We start from the raw sequence: 17,899 nt of genomic DNA, 5'->3' as shown, positions 1-17,899 counted from the left end.
CAAGTTCATTTTTTTTGTTGTTGTTAAGATTTATTTACTTATTTAGTTTTTTGGCTGTTCTGGGTCTTCATTGTTGCACACAGGCTTTCTCTAGTTGCAGTGAGCAGGAGCTACTCTTTGTTGCAGTGTGCAGGCTTCTCAATGTGGTGGCTTCTCTTGTTATAGTGCATGAGCCCTAGGTGCAAGGACTTCAGTAGTTGCACCACATGAGTTCCAGTAGTTTTAGATTGCCAGGTCTAGAGTGCTGGATCAGTAGTTGTGACATGTGGGCTTAGTTGCTCTCCTACATGTGGAATCTTCCTGGACCAGGGATTAAACCAGTGTCCCTTGTATTGCAAGGCAGATTTGTAACTACTGGACCACTAGGGAAGCCCGAGTTCAATATTTTTGTAGGAATACTTTGTAAGTCACTTGTAGTTATTTATGCATGCAGGTCAATCTGTATGCAGGTTAAGAAGCAACAGTTAGAACTGGACATGGAACAACAAACTGATTCCAAATCAGGAAGGGAGTACATCAAGGTTGTACATTGTCACCCTGTTTATTTAACTTGTATGTAGAGTACATCATACGAAATGCCAGGCTGGATGAAGCACAAGCCGGAATCAAGATTGCTGGGAGAAATATCAATAACTTCAGATATGCAGATGACACCACCCTTATGGTAGAAAGCAGAGAACTAAAGGGCCTCTTGATGAAAGTGAAAGAGGAGGGTGAAAAAGTTGGCTTAAAACTCAACATTCAGAAAACTAAGATCATGGCTTCCAGTCCCATCATTTCATGGCAAATAGATGGGGAAACAATGGAAATAATGAGAGATTTTTTTTTGAGCGGCTCCAAAATCACTGCAGATGGTGAATGCAGCCATGAAATTAAAAGATACTTGCTCCTTGAAAGAAAAGCTATGACAAACCTAGACAGCATATTAAAAAGCAGAGACAGTACTTTGCCAACAAAGTTCCATCTAGTCAAAGCTATGGTTTTTCCAGTAATCATGTATGAATGTGAGAGTTGGACTATAAATGGAGCTGAGCACCAAAGAATTTATGCTTTTGAACTGTGGTGTTGGAGAAAACTTGAGTGTCCCTTGGACTGCAAGGAGATCCAACCAATCCATCCTAAAGGAAATCAGTGCTGAATATTCATTAGAAGGACTGATGTTGAAGCTGAAACTCCAATACTTTGGCCACCTGATGCAAAGAACTGACTCATTGGAAAAGACCCTGATGCTGGGAAAGATTGAAGGCGGGAGGAGAAGGGGATGACAGAGGATGAGATGGTTGGCTGGCATCACTGACTCGATGGACATGAGTTTGAGCAAGCTCCAAGAGTTGGTGATGGACAGGGAAGCCTGGTGTGCTGCAGTCGAGGGGGTCGCAAAGAGTCGGACATGACTGAGTGACTGAACTGACTGACTGAACTGTGGTTATTTAAAAATAACCTAAAATGGTTCTGGCGGGCTTCAGTCCCTGCGGTCACAAAGAGTCAGACACGACTGTGTGACTAACACAACAAAATGGTTCTCATACAACCTTCTTGTGTTTAAGAGAGAGTAATTGACATTCTTGAGATTAAAAGCTTAGCTAAGAGAAGAACCTCTGCAACCAGAGGAATTATCTCACTTTTCCTTCTCATTCCCAAGCTTACTTCAGTATAGTTCTTTGTTAAACTCCTGATGACATCATACCAGAACCAGAATTGCCCAAAACAATGGAACTGGCTTCTGCTTATCTGCTCCCTGCCCACCACAGCAGTGAGCACTATGGCCCCCAAGGTTCTCCTCCTCCCCCACTCCCCGAGGCTGTATTGTCATCCTGCTTTGTGGTAAACTTTACCTTGCTTTTTTCTTCTTGTTGCCTAGTTCCTTGTTCACTTGTTATTCAGTTGCTCAGTCATGTCCTATTCTTTGCAACCCCATGGACTGCAGCATGCCAAGCTTCCATGTCCTTCACCATCTCCCAGAGTTTGCTCAAACTCATGTCCATTGAGTCGGTGATGCCATCCAACAGTCTCATCCCCTGTGATCCCCTTCTCCTGCCTTCAATCTTTCCTAGCCTCAGGGTTTTTTCTAATGAGTCAGCTCTTTGCATCAGGTGGCCTAATACTCCAAGTGTGTTTTCTAAAGAATTGAGCCATTATCACAAATGGCATTAAGAATTAAAGATTTTAAAATTTTAAAAAAAAAAAATGAAAAGAAAAAAATAAATAAAAATAAAAAATAAAAATATAATGTACATCACAGGGATTATAGCCAATATTTTATAATAAATTTAAATGGAATATAATCTAAAAAATAAAAAAAGGAATAAAATGTGTAAGTTACCTGAGATGTTTGTAATAAGGTTGTGAAACGGAAGAACAGCAGTGAAATAAGCTTACTTAAATATGATCTTTATCTGATAGTGATTCAAATTAACAATTCCTATTTTAGGAACTGTGGTAGAACCACCAAAAACACCAGCCTTGTTTCTGACTGGAGCAGTGGAAACGGAAACTAATTTGGATGAAGAGGAGAAAACTGAAGAAAGAATGGAGGATCTAAAAAATGACAACATGCAAGCCTTAGAAATACTGGGTAGGCACAAAGCATTCAAAGTAATTTGACTTTATCATTTGTTAACCATTGTCTCTCTTTATAGTTAACATAATGTGAAGCATTTTAGAGGTATTTTTGAAGATATAAAATAAGATATTGTTAATATCAGCATCTTATGGCAGTTGAGAATAAGCATATTTTTGTTTAATCGCTGTTTAATTATGTTGATTTTGAATACGTTTTTATTAGTGTGATGATGTCAGCATTTTTAATTACTGCATACTTTAGCTTGTGTATTAACATTGATATAGCTATTTGTATACATATAGTAATATTTCCTTTTCACCATAACAATCGTGTATACATTTTTATATATTTTACCAAATTTCCCGGTTGCTATATATTTATTATTTAATTTTCTTTGTAATTGATGAGTACCTTTACCTTTGGGCTTTGTGGTATATCTCCTTTGCTACTCTAGTTGACTCTATTCAGCACGCATTTTCTGTCAAAATCTCACTCAGTTCCCTGTACAGAGGCATTCAGGAAAGGCTTGCCAGTTGAATGAAATGGAGTGCTTAAACTTCATCCATGTCCAAACTTTGACTTTTGGCTTTGATTGTCTTCTGTCAGGAAAGAAGGGCCTGAAGGAAGGACTAAACACTTGAGTCAAATTTTAAAACTTCATATTGTTTGGAAATTTAGGGTTGTTCTTTTTGATCCAAGTAAATTGCAGTTAATTTTTTCTATTTAAATTCATGTGAGCCCAGATAGGTGAACCGTGAATTATCAAGTGAAAATCAAATACTTTCTAAAGTTAGAAATATGGGTTTTCCTGATGGTCCAGTAGTTAAGACTGTGTGTTCAGTGCGTGTGGCACAGGTTTGATCTCTGGTCAGTGAACTAAGATACTACATGCCATGAGGCTCAGCCTAAAAGAAAAAAAAAACAGTAAAAAAAAATAAAGTGAGAAATATTTAGAGAGTTAGGCCAATTTCTTCCAACTGTTATGTTAACTCTTTTTGCTGAAGGGGCAGACCCATTTTCCCTCTTCCCTTCTAGTTTCTTTGGTTGGTCTAATAATTAAATTAACATAAGAAAGAGTCACACAGGAGAAACACAAATTTTCTATGTGTAGGAGTCCCATAAAAATGTGAGCCCTTAAAAGCAAGTTGGGCAATTGAGGCTTCTATGCTATCCTGAGCTAAGGAATGGGATGGGGGCCTGGGCCTTCCAATGGGAGGAGTAATTTACAGGATGACAAGAAGAGCAGATGTTTGATAATTAGAAATTTGCCCAGCTATGCAGATAGGTTTTTCAGATTTAAAAAGTTGTCTCTGGTGTGATATATATATACAATGAAATGCTGTGTGCTTAGTTGCTCAGCCATGCCTGACTCTATGATGCCATGGACTGTATCCCTCCAGGCTCCTCTGTCCTTGGAATTCTCCAGACATGTGTACTGTAGTGGGTAGCCATTCCCTTCTCCGTGGGATCTTCCTAACCCAGGGATCGAACCCTGGTCTCCTGTGTCACAGGTGGATTCTTTCCCATCTGAGCCACCAGAGAAGCCCACAATAGAATGTTACTCAGCCATCAAAAGGAATGAAACAATGCTATTAGCAGCAATGTGGATGGACCTACAGAGTGTCCTATTGAGTGGAGGAAGTCAGACAGAGAAGTAGAAATATCATGTGACATCCATTATATGTGGAATCTAAGAAGAAATGGTACAAGTGAACTTATAAAACAGAAACAGACTCACAGACTTTGAGAATGAGGTTGCGGGGATCGGGCTAGGGGGAAAGTTGAGGGGAAGGGATAGTGAGGGAGTTTGGGATGGATATGTACACACGGCTATATTTAAAATGGATAACCAACAAGGACCTACTGAATATAGAACATGGAACTCTGATCAGCGTTATGTGGCAGCCTGGATGGGAAGGATGTTTGGAGGAGAATGCATGGCTGAGTCCGTTCTCTATTCACCTGAAACTGTCACAGCTTTGTTAATTGGCTGCGTGCTTAGTGTGTGCTTGATCACTCAGTCATGTCCAACTCTTTTCAGCTCCGTGGACAGTAGCCCACCAGGCTCCTCTGTCCATGGAGTTTTCCAGGCAAGCATGCTGGGGTAGGTTGCCATTCTCTACTCCATAATCAGCTATACCCCAATATAAAATAAAGGTTAAAAAAAAAAATAAAACTCTAGGAGGGTCTGGTCATACAGCCGGGGACTCCACAATATTGTGGAAAAAAAAAAAAAAACTTGTCTCTGGTTATAGCTCTCTTTCTGGTACAGGTTCCCTAGCTAGATTCCTTTAGGTGGTTAAGGGAGGGATGAACGTATTTCCTGAGTCTGCTGGATCTTGGCTGTCTTTAGTTCAAAACAATCCACATTCCAAGGTGGCAATAGTTGGCATATTCTTAGTTGCCAATGAAATAATTGTGTCAGATCATCTTAATATTCACTTTTTGGGTATGATCATTTTGTGTTGCCTAGCATTTATTGAGCTGCTGAAAGTAATCTCTTTCCTCTGGCACATAGGCCTTTGTTCTCTGCTTTAAAACTCAGGACTGTGACGTCATTGTATGACTGAGGTAAAAATAAACTCAAAAGAATTGTAGGTGAAATAAACATCTTATACATGTGTATAAAATTTCTTTAGATATCATGTTTGTAAGCTTATAGGTCAACCAACACATTACAAATTTTTTTAAATTAGCCTACCACAAAAGAAACTGGTGTCTGTAAGAAATGTAATAGAACTCTTAATGTAATTTCTTATGGAAATGTTAATAGAGTAGGCACAAAGGTGCAGTACCTGCATGAAGGATATTTTGTTTTTAATAGGCTCTTTAGTCAGTTATCCTCGAAATGTAATCTAGCACATCAGTTAATGCAGTTACTTTGTGGATATGCTTTTGTAAATCTAGTAATATAAGTTTTTTAGTGTTCATTAGCCTTAGTTTCTGATTTTTGAGGTTAGTCTGTTTTACTTAATGATTTGTACTACGTAATTAAGCATTCTATGCATCTGAGATTAGATGTCTGCAGAAGGCTTGAAAAAGCTGATCTTGCAAGTTTGATTTTAGACAGATGGTTTTATCAGTTGTGGTAAGTGTTCTGTGACTTGTCCACTCTTGTGACACAATTGAGTTTTTCTTAAAGAAAAAAGGTGGAGATCTGTTTATTGTCTGCTACCATTGTGGATCTAAATTGAAATTATAGTTTTAGTACTTTGATTTTTGTCTATTAGGTATTATTTAGACTGCAAACTGCATTGAGCTTCTGGCTAAGGTCATATGGAGGATAAGCAGGACACTTAAAATCTGTCTTCACTTTTAAAAATCATCTGACCTATGCAAAAAAGGCAGTACTCCCCTTAAGTAAGAAAATCATAAAGGTATGATAACCACATAGCCACAAAGGACCAAAGTAAAACCAAAGTTTTTGTTACATTAAAGCTCATGCAACTCATTGGTTGAATTAGATCAGACAAACTTTTATATCCACCCAAGTAAAAAGCTTGATTGGGTCATGTTGGTGTGCCTTGTTGATAGTAAAGATATCTTGATAGGTTTTTACACTTCTGTGGGTGAGTGAAAGGTACTACGCTGAAGCGATTAATGTTCACCTTAAATTTTCTTTTTCTTAACATAGCATAAAGCAAAGACAGATAACATTTTACTCATAAACCACAGGATGTTTGCATATAAACTATATAATTCAGATTTCATCGATAACTTATCATTTCCTTTTTTGTTTAAAATATTCCTTAACAGCAGAAGCCCTATTCATAGTTTGGTCACCGCCAGTCTTTTACATGTCTTATAAGTCACCTCTGATTAACTTTACCTAAATAGACCTAAGTTAATACACTTTCCTTTTTATTCATTTCCCTTTTACTTACTCAAACTGTGATGTTATGGAAGAATTCAGTAGTTTAGTGGGTTTAACTCACAGTAGCTTCAACTTTTTTTTTTTTTTTTAATCCAGAAAAAGCCCCAGACTCTCCAGAAAATGAGCTGAAATCCAGATGGGAAAATGTACTGGGCCCTGATTATGAAGTAATGGTATGTTAAAATCTTCCAATAAAAAACACTCATGTCTCATTCTATGTCATTCTCCTAATGCCACAATTGAAAGAAATGGGAGACTCAAAGAATAACCAGCCTGCCTTTATCTTTTCTTCCTGTGCTTTTTTCACTATTGGATCAATTAATTAATTTTATTTTTTCATTTTAGACTGCAAGAACAGGTAAGGACTGCAAACAAGTTTCAGTTACAATTAACAAACACTCAGTTCATGTTGGGACCATTTAAGTTAACAATAGGCTGAAAAATGTTAGGAGAGAGAGCACTTGCCTCTAAATTTATAACCTGTATCAGCTGCTTAAAATTGCTGGCATTTTTATGATTGCTTTTATGATCTGTTTGTTTTATTGTACACTGAAAGGGCTGTGGATATTAGTCCTATGTTTCACAAAGAATGTTACAGTTTTATGAGAAAAATGAAAGAATGATTATCAAATGTATTTGGGAGAACAGGAAGTAATTTAAGTTAGGTATAAGTTTATAGTGCCAGTGGTCCATTAGACTTCCTTTCACCTGTTATTAGATTCATTGAGTAAAGGATTGATTACATTTCCCCAAATGAATCCACATGAAACCAGAAAGCTGCGCTTAGAAAAGCCTCTGCAGTGCCCATTAAACGTGTTAGTAATAAAGTATTCTATTAAATTTCTATTGTTGTTCACATTTTCTTACATATGTTTGTCATTAGTATTTGTTGGCTGGTTGGAGAGATTTTTTTTCTGTTCTAGCCACTATCTATTGTCAGACATTTTCCAGTGTCATTAACATGAGTCAAAATAGTTTATACTTTCTCTTCTTGCTAGTTTTGTGCTTGCATGTTGGTCATCATGAACTGCTGCTTCTTTACTTCGTAGATTTTGGAGCTATTTTGTCATTTGCCTATCACCTAGCAAATGACCTTTTTACAATTCAGAGTGGTTAATATTCAAAATAGTTTGGTGTACCAGTGTTTTTAAATGGTTGGTTTTAAATGAGCTCTTTTTGGTTAAAAATTTGTCCTCTTTGGGGCATCCCTGGTTGCTCGGCAGTAAAGAATCTGCCTGCAGTACAGGAGACATAGGAGATGTGGGCTCGATCCCTGGGTTGGGAAGATCCCCCAGAGGAGGAAATGGCAACCCACTCCAATATCCTTGCCTGGGAAATCCTATGGACAGAGGAGCCTGGTGGGCTCCAGTTCATAGCGTCACAAAGAGTTGGACACAACTGAATATGCACATTCTCCTCTTTATAACTACCCTTCCAAATTTAATCTGTCACACGATGAGGTCATAACCAAGGGGCTCGAAAGAGGAGACAGGATTTGGAGTTGGAAATTTAAAGTGAAAGGGATGAGGCAATGAAAGGAGAAGCCAGGCAAGATGGATGAGTGAATGTGTACATACAAATGTGCATATCTGCCTGCGTGCACATACTCTAGTGTTTCTTACTGTATTTTCATCCAGAATCTATTTATCTGAAGTGCAGTACTTGTAGAAGATTTAGCTGAACCACTGTTTAACTTATCCCCTCCCTCCAGATGCACTGTATTTTATTAACAACTTACAGATGCAAATCATCAGTGAAATGTTTTGCTTGCAAGGAATTCATTTCTGTGGATGTCTACCACTGAAGCTCAGAACAATAGTTTTAGGCCAGGATTAAAAGCTTTCAGGGTTCCACCGTCTGCCCACCAGTCCAGGTCTTTTGTTTCTGTCCTTGCTGACTCTTTCTCCTAGGGAAATGGTTTGAGCTTGCTGTGGAAATTCAGGTGCTTCAGTTTTTCCAAACTTCTCTGATTTTAATGACCTTGCAAACTTTGTTTCAAGGATTAGGTTTAGAAATAAAAATGACCATAGTCTTGGTTTTGTGAAAAGAAAAACATTTTTGTGGCTTTAATATAATGGAGGATTAAATTAAAATTTTAGGTGTCATGGATTTTTAAAAATAGTACATATATTTGCCTATCACCTTCTAGTTCCACTTTTGAATCATTTATGAAAAAAGATTGTTGTGGAGAACAATGACAACAAAAAAGCAAATATTCTCTGAGATTTTATATTGTGTGTTATGGATTTTAGAAACATAGAAAAAAGATTAGATGGAGTTATCAATATATAGGTTTTATACAGATTTTTTTCAGAAAGCCTAGGAAGAAATAAAGTTATGCTTTTACAAATATTGACAGTATCTTTTCTTGTGAATTTAGGTCGCTACTTTGGATACACAGATTGCTGATGATGCTGAATTACAGAAATATTCGAAGGTAAGCACATTGTTTAAACTGTTGTCGGTTTTTTGTTGTTTGAAGAACTTTCTCTAAATTCTTGTCAAAGTAACTCTACTAATGCTGTGACCTAAAGTTTTCAGAATTTAATTTTAGAAGGTTTTCTGGAAATGTAGTAGGTTCTGACTGGTATGAAGTGTGATAGTTAGATGTGCCTGGGAAGAACATAGGCCACTCCAGATGCCAAAATTCCAGGCTTGAGTGCTTCGCCCACCTTAAAGGTAGTATGTAGAGCAGGCTTTGCAGAGTGTGTCAGTTTTTCAGATATTATAAGTCCTTTTAAGTTGTTTCCCGGACTTCCCTGGTGGTCTAGTGGCTAAGAATCTACCTGCCAATGTAGGGGATATGGGTTTGATCCCTGGTCTGGGAAGATTCCACATGCCGGCAGATCAACAAAGCCCATGTGCTACAACTACTGACCCTAACAAATATGCAGTTAGACTGAATATTTGATATTATGTACGCCAGCTACAGAAGGCTTAAGGCGATGTTATCTCTGTCCAAGGAGACACTGTGCATGTGTGTGTGTGTGTATGTGTGTGAGTGGGTGTGTGCAGTGAGGCAGAGGTACAGTTCAGGTAAGGTTTGGACTCTCTTGGGTTGCCTTTGCTCCTAACACATGACCTCCAGGTATTCCATCAAGTCTGAGGTATTTATCTGTTCTCGCTCCCTGGTGGAACCTGGGAACTCCAAGTCTCCCTCAGTACTTTGGGATTGTAGAAATCTGCTTAGCTCTTCAGGGGTTTCCTGATTAGCCTTCAGCTTGCTGTTAGAACTCGAGATGTCCTTGGAGGAAACCATGCCCTCGCTCAGGCTCAGTTCATCATATAGTTCAGCTTTAGTTGCTCTTATATATTCCAAGCCACAAGACCCCATATCATCATGTTCTGTCCTGAGGAAAGAGTATAGTGAGCACACTTTGTACATCTTAAAGAATGTCATTGTCTTTCTCCAGGCAGAACATGTTCTCTTTCATCTTCATCCCTAGTTCCTTGCCACCAGTCTACTTATCTTCTTCCTGATCAGCTTCTATGCATTGTATCTATATGCACTGAGTTACTCTGATATAATGGTATGGAAAGGTTTTGAATAGAACAGATGTTCAGAACCACCTCACCAGTACATTCAGCTGTTCATTCGTTCATTCATCAAGTATTTATTGATACCGACTCAGTGCCAAGTCCTCCACTGGGTCTGGGATTTCAGAAGAGAACAGGAAAAAAAAAAAAAAAATCCCTGCCCCGTAGAACTTACATTTTAGTAGGGGGAGATAGAAAATAAGTAATAAATTATATAGTATAGATGATATGTGCCAAGCAGGAAAGATGAATAAAGAATTCAGGAGAGAATGTGAGTTTGCAATTTTAGATAGGTTGATCAGGAAAAGCCTTATTAAGAAGGTGACATTTGAGGAAATACTTTGGGGGTGAAATAAGCAGCCTAATTTTTCTTCTATATAATACAAACAATAATATCTACATTGTAGAAGGTTGCATATATTTAATATATGCCCCAGTTAGTACAGCTCAGTGCCAATACATAAGAACCATTCCATAAATGATAGTTTTGTTTCCTAGTTGTATGCTTCTAGTACTTTTAACCTCTGGCCTATTAAAGTCTCCTTTAAAAAAAAAAAGCTGTTTTAAAACATTTAATTGAAATTGGAGTAGTAAACAATCCACTTGCCAATGCAGGATGCAGGTTCGATCATCCCTGGATTGGGAAGGTCCCCTAGAGGAGGAAATGGCAACCCATTCCAATATTCTTACCTGGAAAGTTCCATGGGCAGAGGAGCCTGGTGGTGGACTGTAGTCCAAGGGGTTTCAAAGAGTTGGACACAATTATGTATGCACACACTAGATTATAGCAAAAACTTCGTTTTTTAATTTTTTTGCACTAGAAGAATTTCGCTGTTAATCCTTAATAGTGCAATCCTTAATTGCACTATTCTTTTTTTCATATTTTGTTGTTACCTGTATATGTTTACATACTTGTAGTTGGTATACTCATTTTTTTGTATATGTGGCAGAGAAGGGATGTGTGCTTTTTTTAATGTAACATTATCACATGTTTACTTTTTTAAACATTGACTATTAAATGTCCACAGATTATTTTAATGACCTATAATTGAAAAAAATCCTCTTAAAATTGGAAGTTTGGTTCTTGATTTAGTAGTTTCTACTTTCTGTCTGCAATATGTAAAGAAAACTGGCCTGTCCAAACCCATTTCTCACATGAGGATCCTAAAGTTTGCGTAAGTTGAATGAGTCACCTCAGATTATACAACTGGATAATATAGTAGCAGAGGCAGCTTTCAGCTTAGAGAGCATTTTTTTCCTTCCTGTAATATTTACAGAGCTCCTACTTCACACCAGACACTGCTGCCAGCTGTGGGGAGCAGAATATAAAGGGTCCTCTCTCTCCTGGAGCCTGGGTTCTGGGCTAGGTTTGTTGTGCTGTGCTTAGTTACGCAGTCATGTCCAACTCTTTGTGACCCCATGGGCTGTAGCCTGCCAGGCTCGTCTGTCCATGGGGATTCTCCAGGCAAGAATACTGGAGTGGGTTGCCATGCCCTCCTCTGGGGGGTCTTCCCAACCCAGGGATAGAACACAGGTCTCCTGCATTGCAGGCAGATTCTTTACCATCTGAGCCACCAGAGAAGCCCAAGAATATTGGAGTGGGCAGCTTATCCCTTCTCCAGAGGATTTTCCTGACCCAGGAATCAAACCAGGGTCTCCTGCATTGCAGGTGGGTTCTTTACCAGCTGAGCTACCAGGGAAGCCCTGGGCTTGGTTTGGGTCCTGATAATAAACAAGTGATAAATAACCTGAGAAGATAGCTATAAATTGTAAAAGTGATGCAAGGTAGTGATTGTAAGAAGTGATGATGATTTAAGAAGCATAAAAAGAATGATGAAAGCAAGTACAGTTGGGAAAGAGTTGGCCTGTGTGGGGAATGGAAGTTGTTTTGGAGTGTCCAGGTCAAACTAAATGAGCAGGAGGATGTTTTTAGGTGAGGAAGACCAGGTAGGTACTCCAGGGCCTTGAGCTCCACACTGATAAGCCTGGGCTTTATTCTCAGTGCCAGGTAACACCAGTGGAACGTTCTTAGCAGGTTAATATCATACTCTGAGATCAAGGCTGTAGGTTTTTCCTCTGTCTTATTAGCTTTCTGATTAGGAAAATCATATTTCATGACTATTGCTGGTGTTTCTAATTGTTTATCTGTCTTTAGTTGGTCACTGTGGTAACCACTTCATAGCCCGAAGAAATTGTTTTAAGGGATGCAGATTTAAGAAGCATCTCCCTTTATGACAGGCCAGTGTTAATAGAGAAGACTTTCTTTTGAGGTGGACGGAGTTGTAGGGAAAGAGAGAGGTGAAAGCACTTTATAGTGGTTTGAGCATTAGCTGAACTGCTTCTAGGAATCTGTTAATCATGACACAAGAACAGTTTTCCCGCATCTGGGGAGACTTGCACTCTTAGGGATGGCTTTCTTGGCAAGTGTTTACTCTTAAGATAATCACAGAGCTATGAGGGAGAAGCATTATGCTCATGCCAGTGACCTTTCTGCCGGCCATCAATTGTAATACAAAGTGAGCGTTAGTAATTAGTGATATCCCTGGTGTGGGCAACAAAAAGACCAGGCCCTGTTCTCTGGCTTTGACAAGACAGACTGACAAATTTCACTTTGTTTCCTTCCTAAATTACTTTCTTGGAGCCAGAGGGCATTAAGATATGAATCTGCTCCTCGATCTGTTTGAGCAAGTAGAGTTGTGAAGGCAGTGGAATATACTGGGCCCCCACTCACCTACCAGGGGTAGTGCTTTGCTTTAAAGACATTTCTCCAGAATAACTCTATTGGTTAGCATCTGTTTCCTCCTTTCCATTTTTAGTATGTGGAAACTGAGTGTCAGGTAGGTGAAGTGACTTGCCCAGGATCATACACAGCTTTTGCTCTTTAGTCGCTTGGTCATGTCCAACTGGGGTCTTTGTGACCCCATGGACTGACGTATGCCAGGCTTCACTGTCCTTCACCATCCCCCGGAGCTTGCTCAAACTCATGTCCATCGAGTCGGTGATGCCATACAACTATCTCATCCTCTGTCGTCCCCTTCTCCCGTGTTCAATCTTTTCCAGCATCAGGGTCTTTTCCAATGAACTGGCTCTTCATGTTAGGTGGCCAAGGTATTGCAGCTTCAGCATCAGTCCTTCTAATGAATATTCAGGATTGACTTCCTTTAGGATTGACTGGTTTGATCTCCTTATAGCCCAAGGGATGCTCAAGAGTGTTTTCCAACCCCACAGTTTGAAAGTATCAGTTCTTTGGGACTCGGCTTTCTTTATGGTCCAACTCTCACATCCATACATTGGAAAAACCATAGCTTTGACTAGAGGGACCTTTGTCAGCAAAGTAATGTCTCTGCTTTTTAATATGCTGTCTAGGTTTGTCATAGCTTTTCTTCCAAGAAACAAGTGTCTTTTAATTTCATGGCTGCAGTGACCATCTGCAGTGATTTTGGAGCTCAAGAAAATAAAGTCACTGTTTCCATTGTTTCTCCACGTATTTGCTGTGAAGTGATGGGACCGGATGCCATGATCTTAGTTTTTCAAAAGTTGAGTTTTAAGCCAGCTAGTAAATGGCAAAATTTAGAAAACAAATCAGGAGTTTTCTGGCTCCTGAGTCTGTGCCATTCTTTATGCTTTTCCTTTTGGGTAGATAATATATGGACAAGACATAAAATCTAAAAGTTTCAGAAGCAAGTACTGCAAAATATGTTTCCCACCCATCCCAGTCCCCTTGTTCTCCCCAGAGGTGACCAGCCACTGTTACCAATTCTTAAGTATGTATTTTATATTCATAAGTATATAATTTTCTGGCCTCTTTTTGAGTGAATAACATAAGATACAGAATCAAATAACTGTAGTGACAGTGGTTATCTAGTTGGGCAGGTGGCTTATCAGAAACATCAGAGCAGCTTTTTCAAAACAGGCATGCCCCATCAATAACCTCAGATATGCAGATGACACCACCCTTATGGCAGAAAGTGAAGAGGAACTAAAAAGTGGAGAGTGAAAAAGTTGACTTAAAGCTCAACATTCAGAAAATGAAGATCATGGCATCCGGTCCCATCACTTCATGGGAAATAGATGGGGAAACAGTAGAAACAGTGTCAGACTTTATTTTTTGGGGCTCCAAAATCACTGCAGATGGTGACTGCAGCCATGAAATTAAAAGACGCTTACTCCTTGGAAGAAAAGTTATGACCAACCTAGATAGCATATTCAAAAGCAGAGACATTACTTTGCCAACTAAGGTCCGTCTAGTCAAGGCTGTGATTTTTCCAGTGGTCATGTATGGATGTGAGAGTTGGACTGTGAAGAAGGCTGAGCGCCGAAGAATTGATGCTTTTGAACTGTGGTGTTGGAGAAGACTCTTGAGAGTCCCTTGGACTGCAAGGAGATCCAACCAGTCCATTCTGAAGGAGATCAGCCCTGGGTGTTCTTTGGAAGAAATGATGCTAAAGCTGAAACTTCAGTACTTTGGCCACCTTATGCGAAGAGTTGACTCATTGGAAAAGACTCTGAGGCTGGGAGGGAGGGGGGCAGGAGGAGAAGGGGATGACAGAGGATGAGATGGCTGGATGGCATCACTGACTTGATGGACATGAGTCTGAGTGAACTCCGGGAGTTGGTGATGTACAGGGAGGCCTGGCGTGCTGCGATTCATGGGGTCGCAAAGAGTCGGACACGACTGAGCGACTGAACTGAACTGAACTGAACTGATTTTATTCCTCCTGACTAATATTCTGATTTTGTAGGTTGAGGGTGAGGTCCCTAAGGGGAACTGTGATTCCTTCCTTGCCTCACTTTATTGAGAATTATTACTCAGGTTTTGCTAGGATGCCTTATGTGTACAGTTTACCCTTGAACAACATGGGTGTGAACTGCATGGGTGCACTTATACGCAGACTTTTTTAATGGTACATTCTATAGTGCTGTGGTCTTCCTGGGTGGCGCTAGTAGTGAAGAACCCGCCTGCCAATATAAGCGATGTAAGAGACATGGGTTTGAGCTCTGGGTTGGGAAGATCTTTTGGAGCAGAACTTGGCAACCCACTCCAACATTCTTGCCTGAAGAATCACATGGACAGAGGAGTCTGGCAGGCTCCAGCCCGTTGGGTCATAAAGAGTAGGACGTGACTGAGTGAGTCAACAACAGCAACACTACAGTACTACGCCTTCCTCAGCTATGGAGGGACCTCAGCTGTGGAGGGCTGACTGTGAGTTATACCTAGCTTTTCAGCTGTGTAGAGAGTCAGTGCCTCTACCCTGAATTATAAATGGTCAGCTGTATTCAAGGAGGGAGGGGTTACTCCCTCAAGACAGATGAAGGAGGCTTATGTAAGGATGAACTATCCTCTCAAGAATAAGTTTGGAGAAATAAGAACAGTGGGTTTTCAAGGTGGATGAAATACCGAGAGCAAAGGTAGAGAGAAAGAGCCATAAGGGCAGAGTGTTAGGTTAAGTGTCAAAAGCTCAAATATCTCTTGGGCCAGACAGGTAACAAATGCTATCTGAAATGAAAAATGGCAGCTGATGCTTGACCTCAGTGTAAAGTAGCTGAAGAGATCTTCAATATATTTCTCTACAGCAGAGTATGTAATGTTTATTTTTTGAATATTCAGAGTTAAAATGTTAATTTTTTTTAGTCCATGACGTGTGACCTGTGGCATCTTAGTTCCTTGACCAGGGATTAAATATGGGTCCTTGGCAGTGAAAGCATGGAGTCATAACCACTGGGCTGCCAGGGAATTCCCCAGAATTAAAATTTTAGACAGATGAGAGAAACTAATATAAATCAAGCTCTGCTAGGCTGACTGTCTTGCACAACCTCTGCATGAATATACCTCACTTTGGAGGCCATTTTCCTGTGTTTCATCATTAGTTTAAAAGTCATAGCTGCATTCTTAGAAAGTTTGTTTTTATTTGGGGTAAATTTACCAACTCTTTCTACCTAATCTTTAAACATAAATGGTTATGTAATATCTCCAGTGAAAGAAAGAGAGAGAGAGAGAGAGTGTGTGTATAAGAACGAATCATAAGATCCTTTCTGTTCTATTTGAAATTCAGCTTTTTTGGAAGCCTCCTCCCCATACCACTGACCACACCACTGACATAGCTATTCCTTTTCAGAAGCTTTTTTTTTTTTAACCCCGGAGCAACATTTATATTCCTACTTGAATACTTTGATATCTTATTTGGATGACAAGATAAAATGAATGAACTGCAGCTTATCTCCTGACTGTTCTCTCCACTCATAGGTTGAAGGTCTCTAGCTTTCTTGATCTCATTTGATCTTCATCATTTTAGCATCTACAGTAAATCACCCAATGGTCACACTTTCCTTGGATCGGTTTCCTTGTATCCTTTACTTGTCATATCAGGATCATGAACATCCTGCTGCTCAATTAACTTTGTCAAGTTAAGTAGGACCCCTTGCAAAGCACATTGAATTAGCAGCAAAAAGCATAACGTGCTTTGTGTGTGAAGGCATCAATCATCTGTTGACACCTACTCCTGTCATTTTAGCACTTTCTGCTCTCAGAATTCCGAAAGGGTGGACTACTGAAAGAGACAGATGAAATGGTTGATTTGTTTAGTTGCTAAATGCAGCTGGGACAAGTAATTAAATAGTCCTGCTCCCACAGAGACACCTGGAGCCACGTAACATGAAGTCTCAGAAACCCAGCTGTACTCGGATTTAGATTTGGGACTAATATTAGGTAGGCATCTTTCAGATTGACAGATTTTGTAAACATCATTTCTGGTTTATCTGTTCAGTATGATTGAAGGTGGAGCATGCGTGTTTCATGCAAGCTTCTAGGGAGCGTGTGGTATTTACAGATACCTAGGGTAGTAGCCTAGAGGAGCACAGCTCTGCATCTGGCAGGCAGGGTATTCCTTGAGTAAGCTGCTGTTGCTCTGCCATGCTCCAGCCTGTTCCTGACGTCAGCTGTTCCATTGAGAAGGGAAATAGAGCAGGTTTAGTAAGGGGCTTACTTTCATGCATTGGAGAAGGAAATGGCAACCCACTCCAGTGTTCTTGCCTGGAGAACCTCAGGGACAGAAGAGCCTGGAGGGCTGCTGTCTATGGGGTCGTGCAGAGTCGGACACGACTGAAGCAACTTAGCAGCTTGGAGGGGAGCCTGGGATAAATTCCCTCCTTAATCCTTCTATTTTTTATGGGGACATGCTATTATACAAGCAGTAAATATCTCCCTGTGCCACAATGTCTGTTTTAATTTGGGCACTTATTTCTATGTAGGAATTACTACCACTGTCTACCCTGTTGCTCAAACCAAAAATTTAGCAAATACCTTTCTCACTTACCTCCCACAAGCAATCTACGAGCAGGTTCTTTGTAGAGCTGACTCATTCTTATCCTTGGAGTCTCACCTTACATGTCCCCATCTGTGTGAAACCTACTCTGACCAGCTTTTCAAAACAGCCATCACGGTTGTGTCTGATGTCCTGACATTGATTAGCTCCTTCATAGCACTTACCACAGTAATTTGGGGTTTATATTTCACTTGTTTCTTGGTGCATTGTTTATTGACTTATTTTGTTTTGCTTGAGCCTGCTTGCTCTCTTGCTTGTTTATATTATCTGTCTTCTACACTAGATGTTAGTACCATAGGATAGAGACTGTGGACTCTTCCCAGAACAGGGGTTGAACTGGTGTCCCCTGCATTACAACATGGACTCTTAATCACTGGACCACCAAGGAAGCTCCATGATATTTATTTGCTTAATTGTTAAATAAAAAATAAATTCATTCATTATTTATAAATTTATTTTTTATTTTTAAAATTGTTAAATAAATTTACTTAATTTATTTTTAATATTACTTTTTGTTTAATTATTTGTATAATTTCATGTTTAATAATGGCTGTCATCAACAACTGGCTTGCAGAATTCTTGAAAATGGAACAGTCTGCTCTT

At 39.6% G+C, this 17,899-nt stretch overlaps 1 protein-coding gene across 1 annotated transcript in view; it reads left to right on the top strand.

The window, feature by feature from the left end:
- Positions 1 to 17,899, top strand: part of PATJ (PATJ crumbs cell polarity complex component) — a 371,645-nt gene that overhangs the window by 45,204 nt on the left and 308,542 nt on the right. The window contains exons 11-13 of the mRNA XM_052636620.1: positions 2,432 to 2,575; positions 6,534 to 6,610; positions 8,818 to 8,874. Of these exons, the coding sequence (XP_052492580.1) occupies positions 2,432 to 2,575; positions 6,534 to 6,610; positions 8,818 to 8,874 (278 nt within the window). The remainder of the gene's footprint in view (positions 1 to 2,431; positions 2,576 to 6,533; positions 6,611 to 8,817; positions 8,875 to 17,899) is intronic.

This window comes from Budorcas taxicolor, chromosome 3, assembly GCF_023091745.1.
Source record: "Budorcas taxicolor isolate Tak-1 chromosome 3, Takin1.1, whole genome shotgun sequence".
In the NCBI taxonomy this organism is placed as follows: domain Eukaryota; kingdom Metazoa; phylum Chordata; class Mammalia; order Artiodactyla; family Bovidae; genus Budorcas; species Budorcas taxicolor.
Note: the sequence above shows the minus strand (reverse complement) of the source record. Positions and strands in the feature narration are given on the sequence as shown.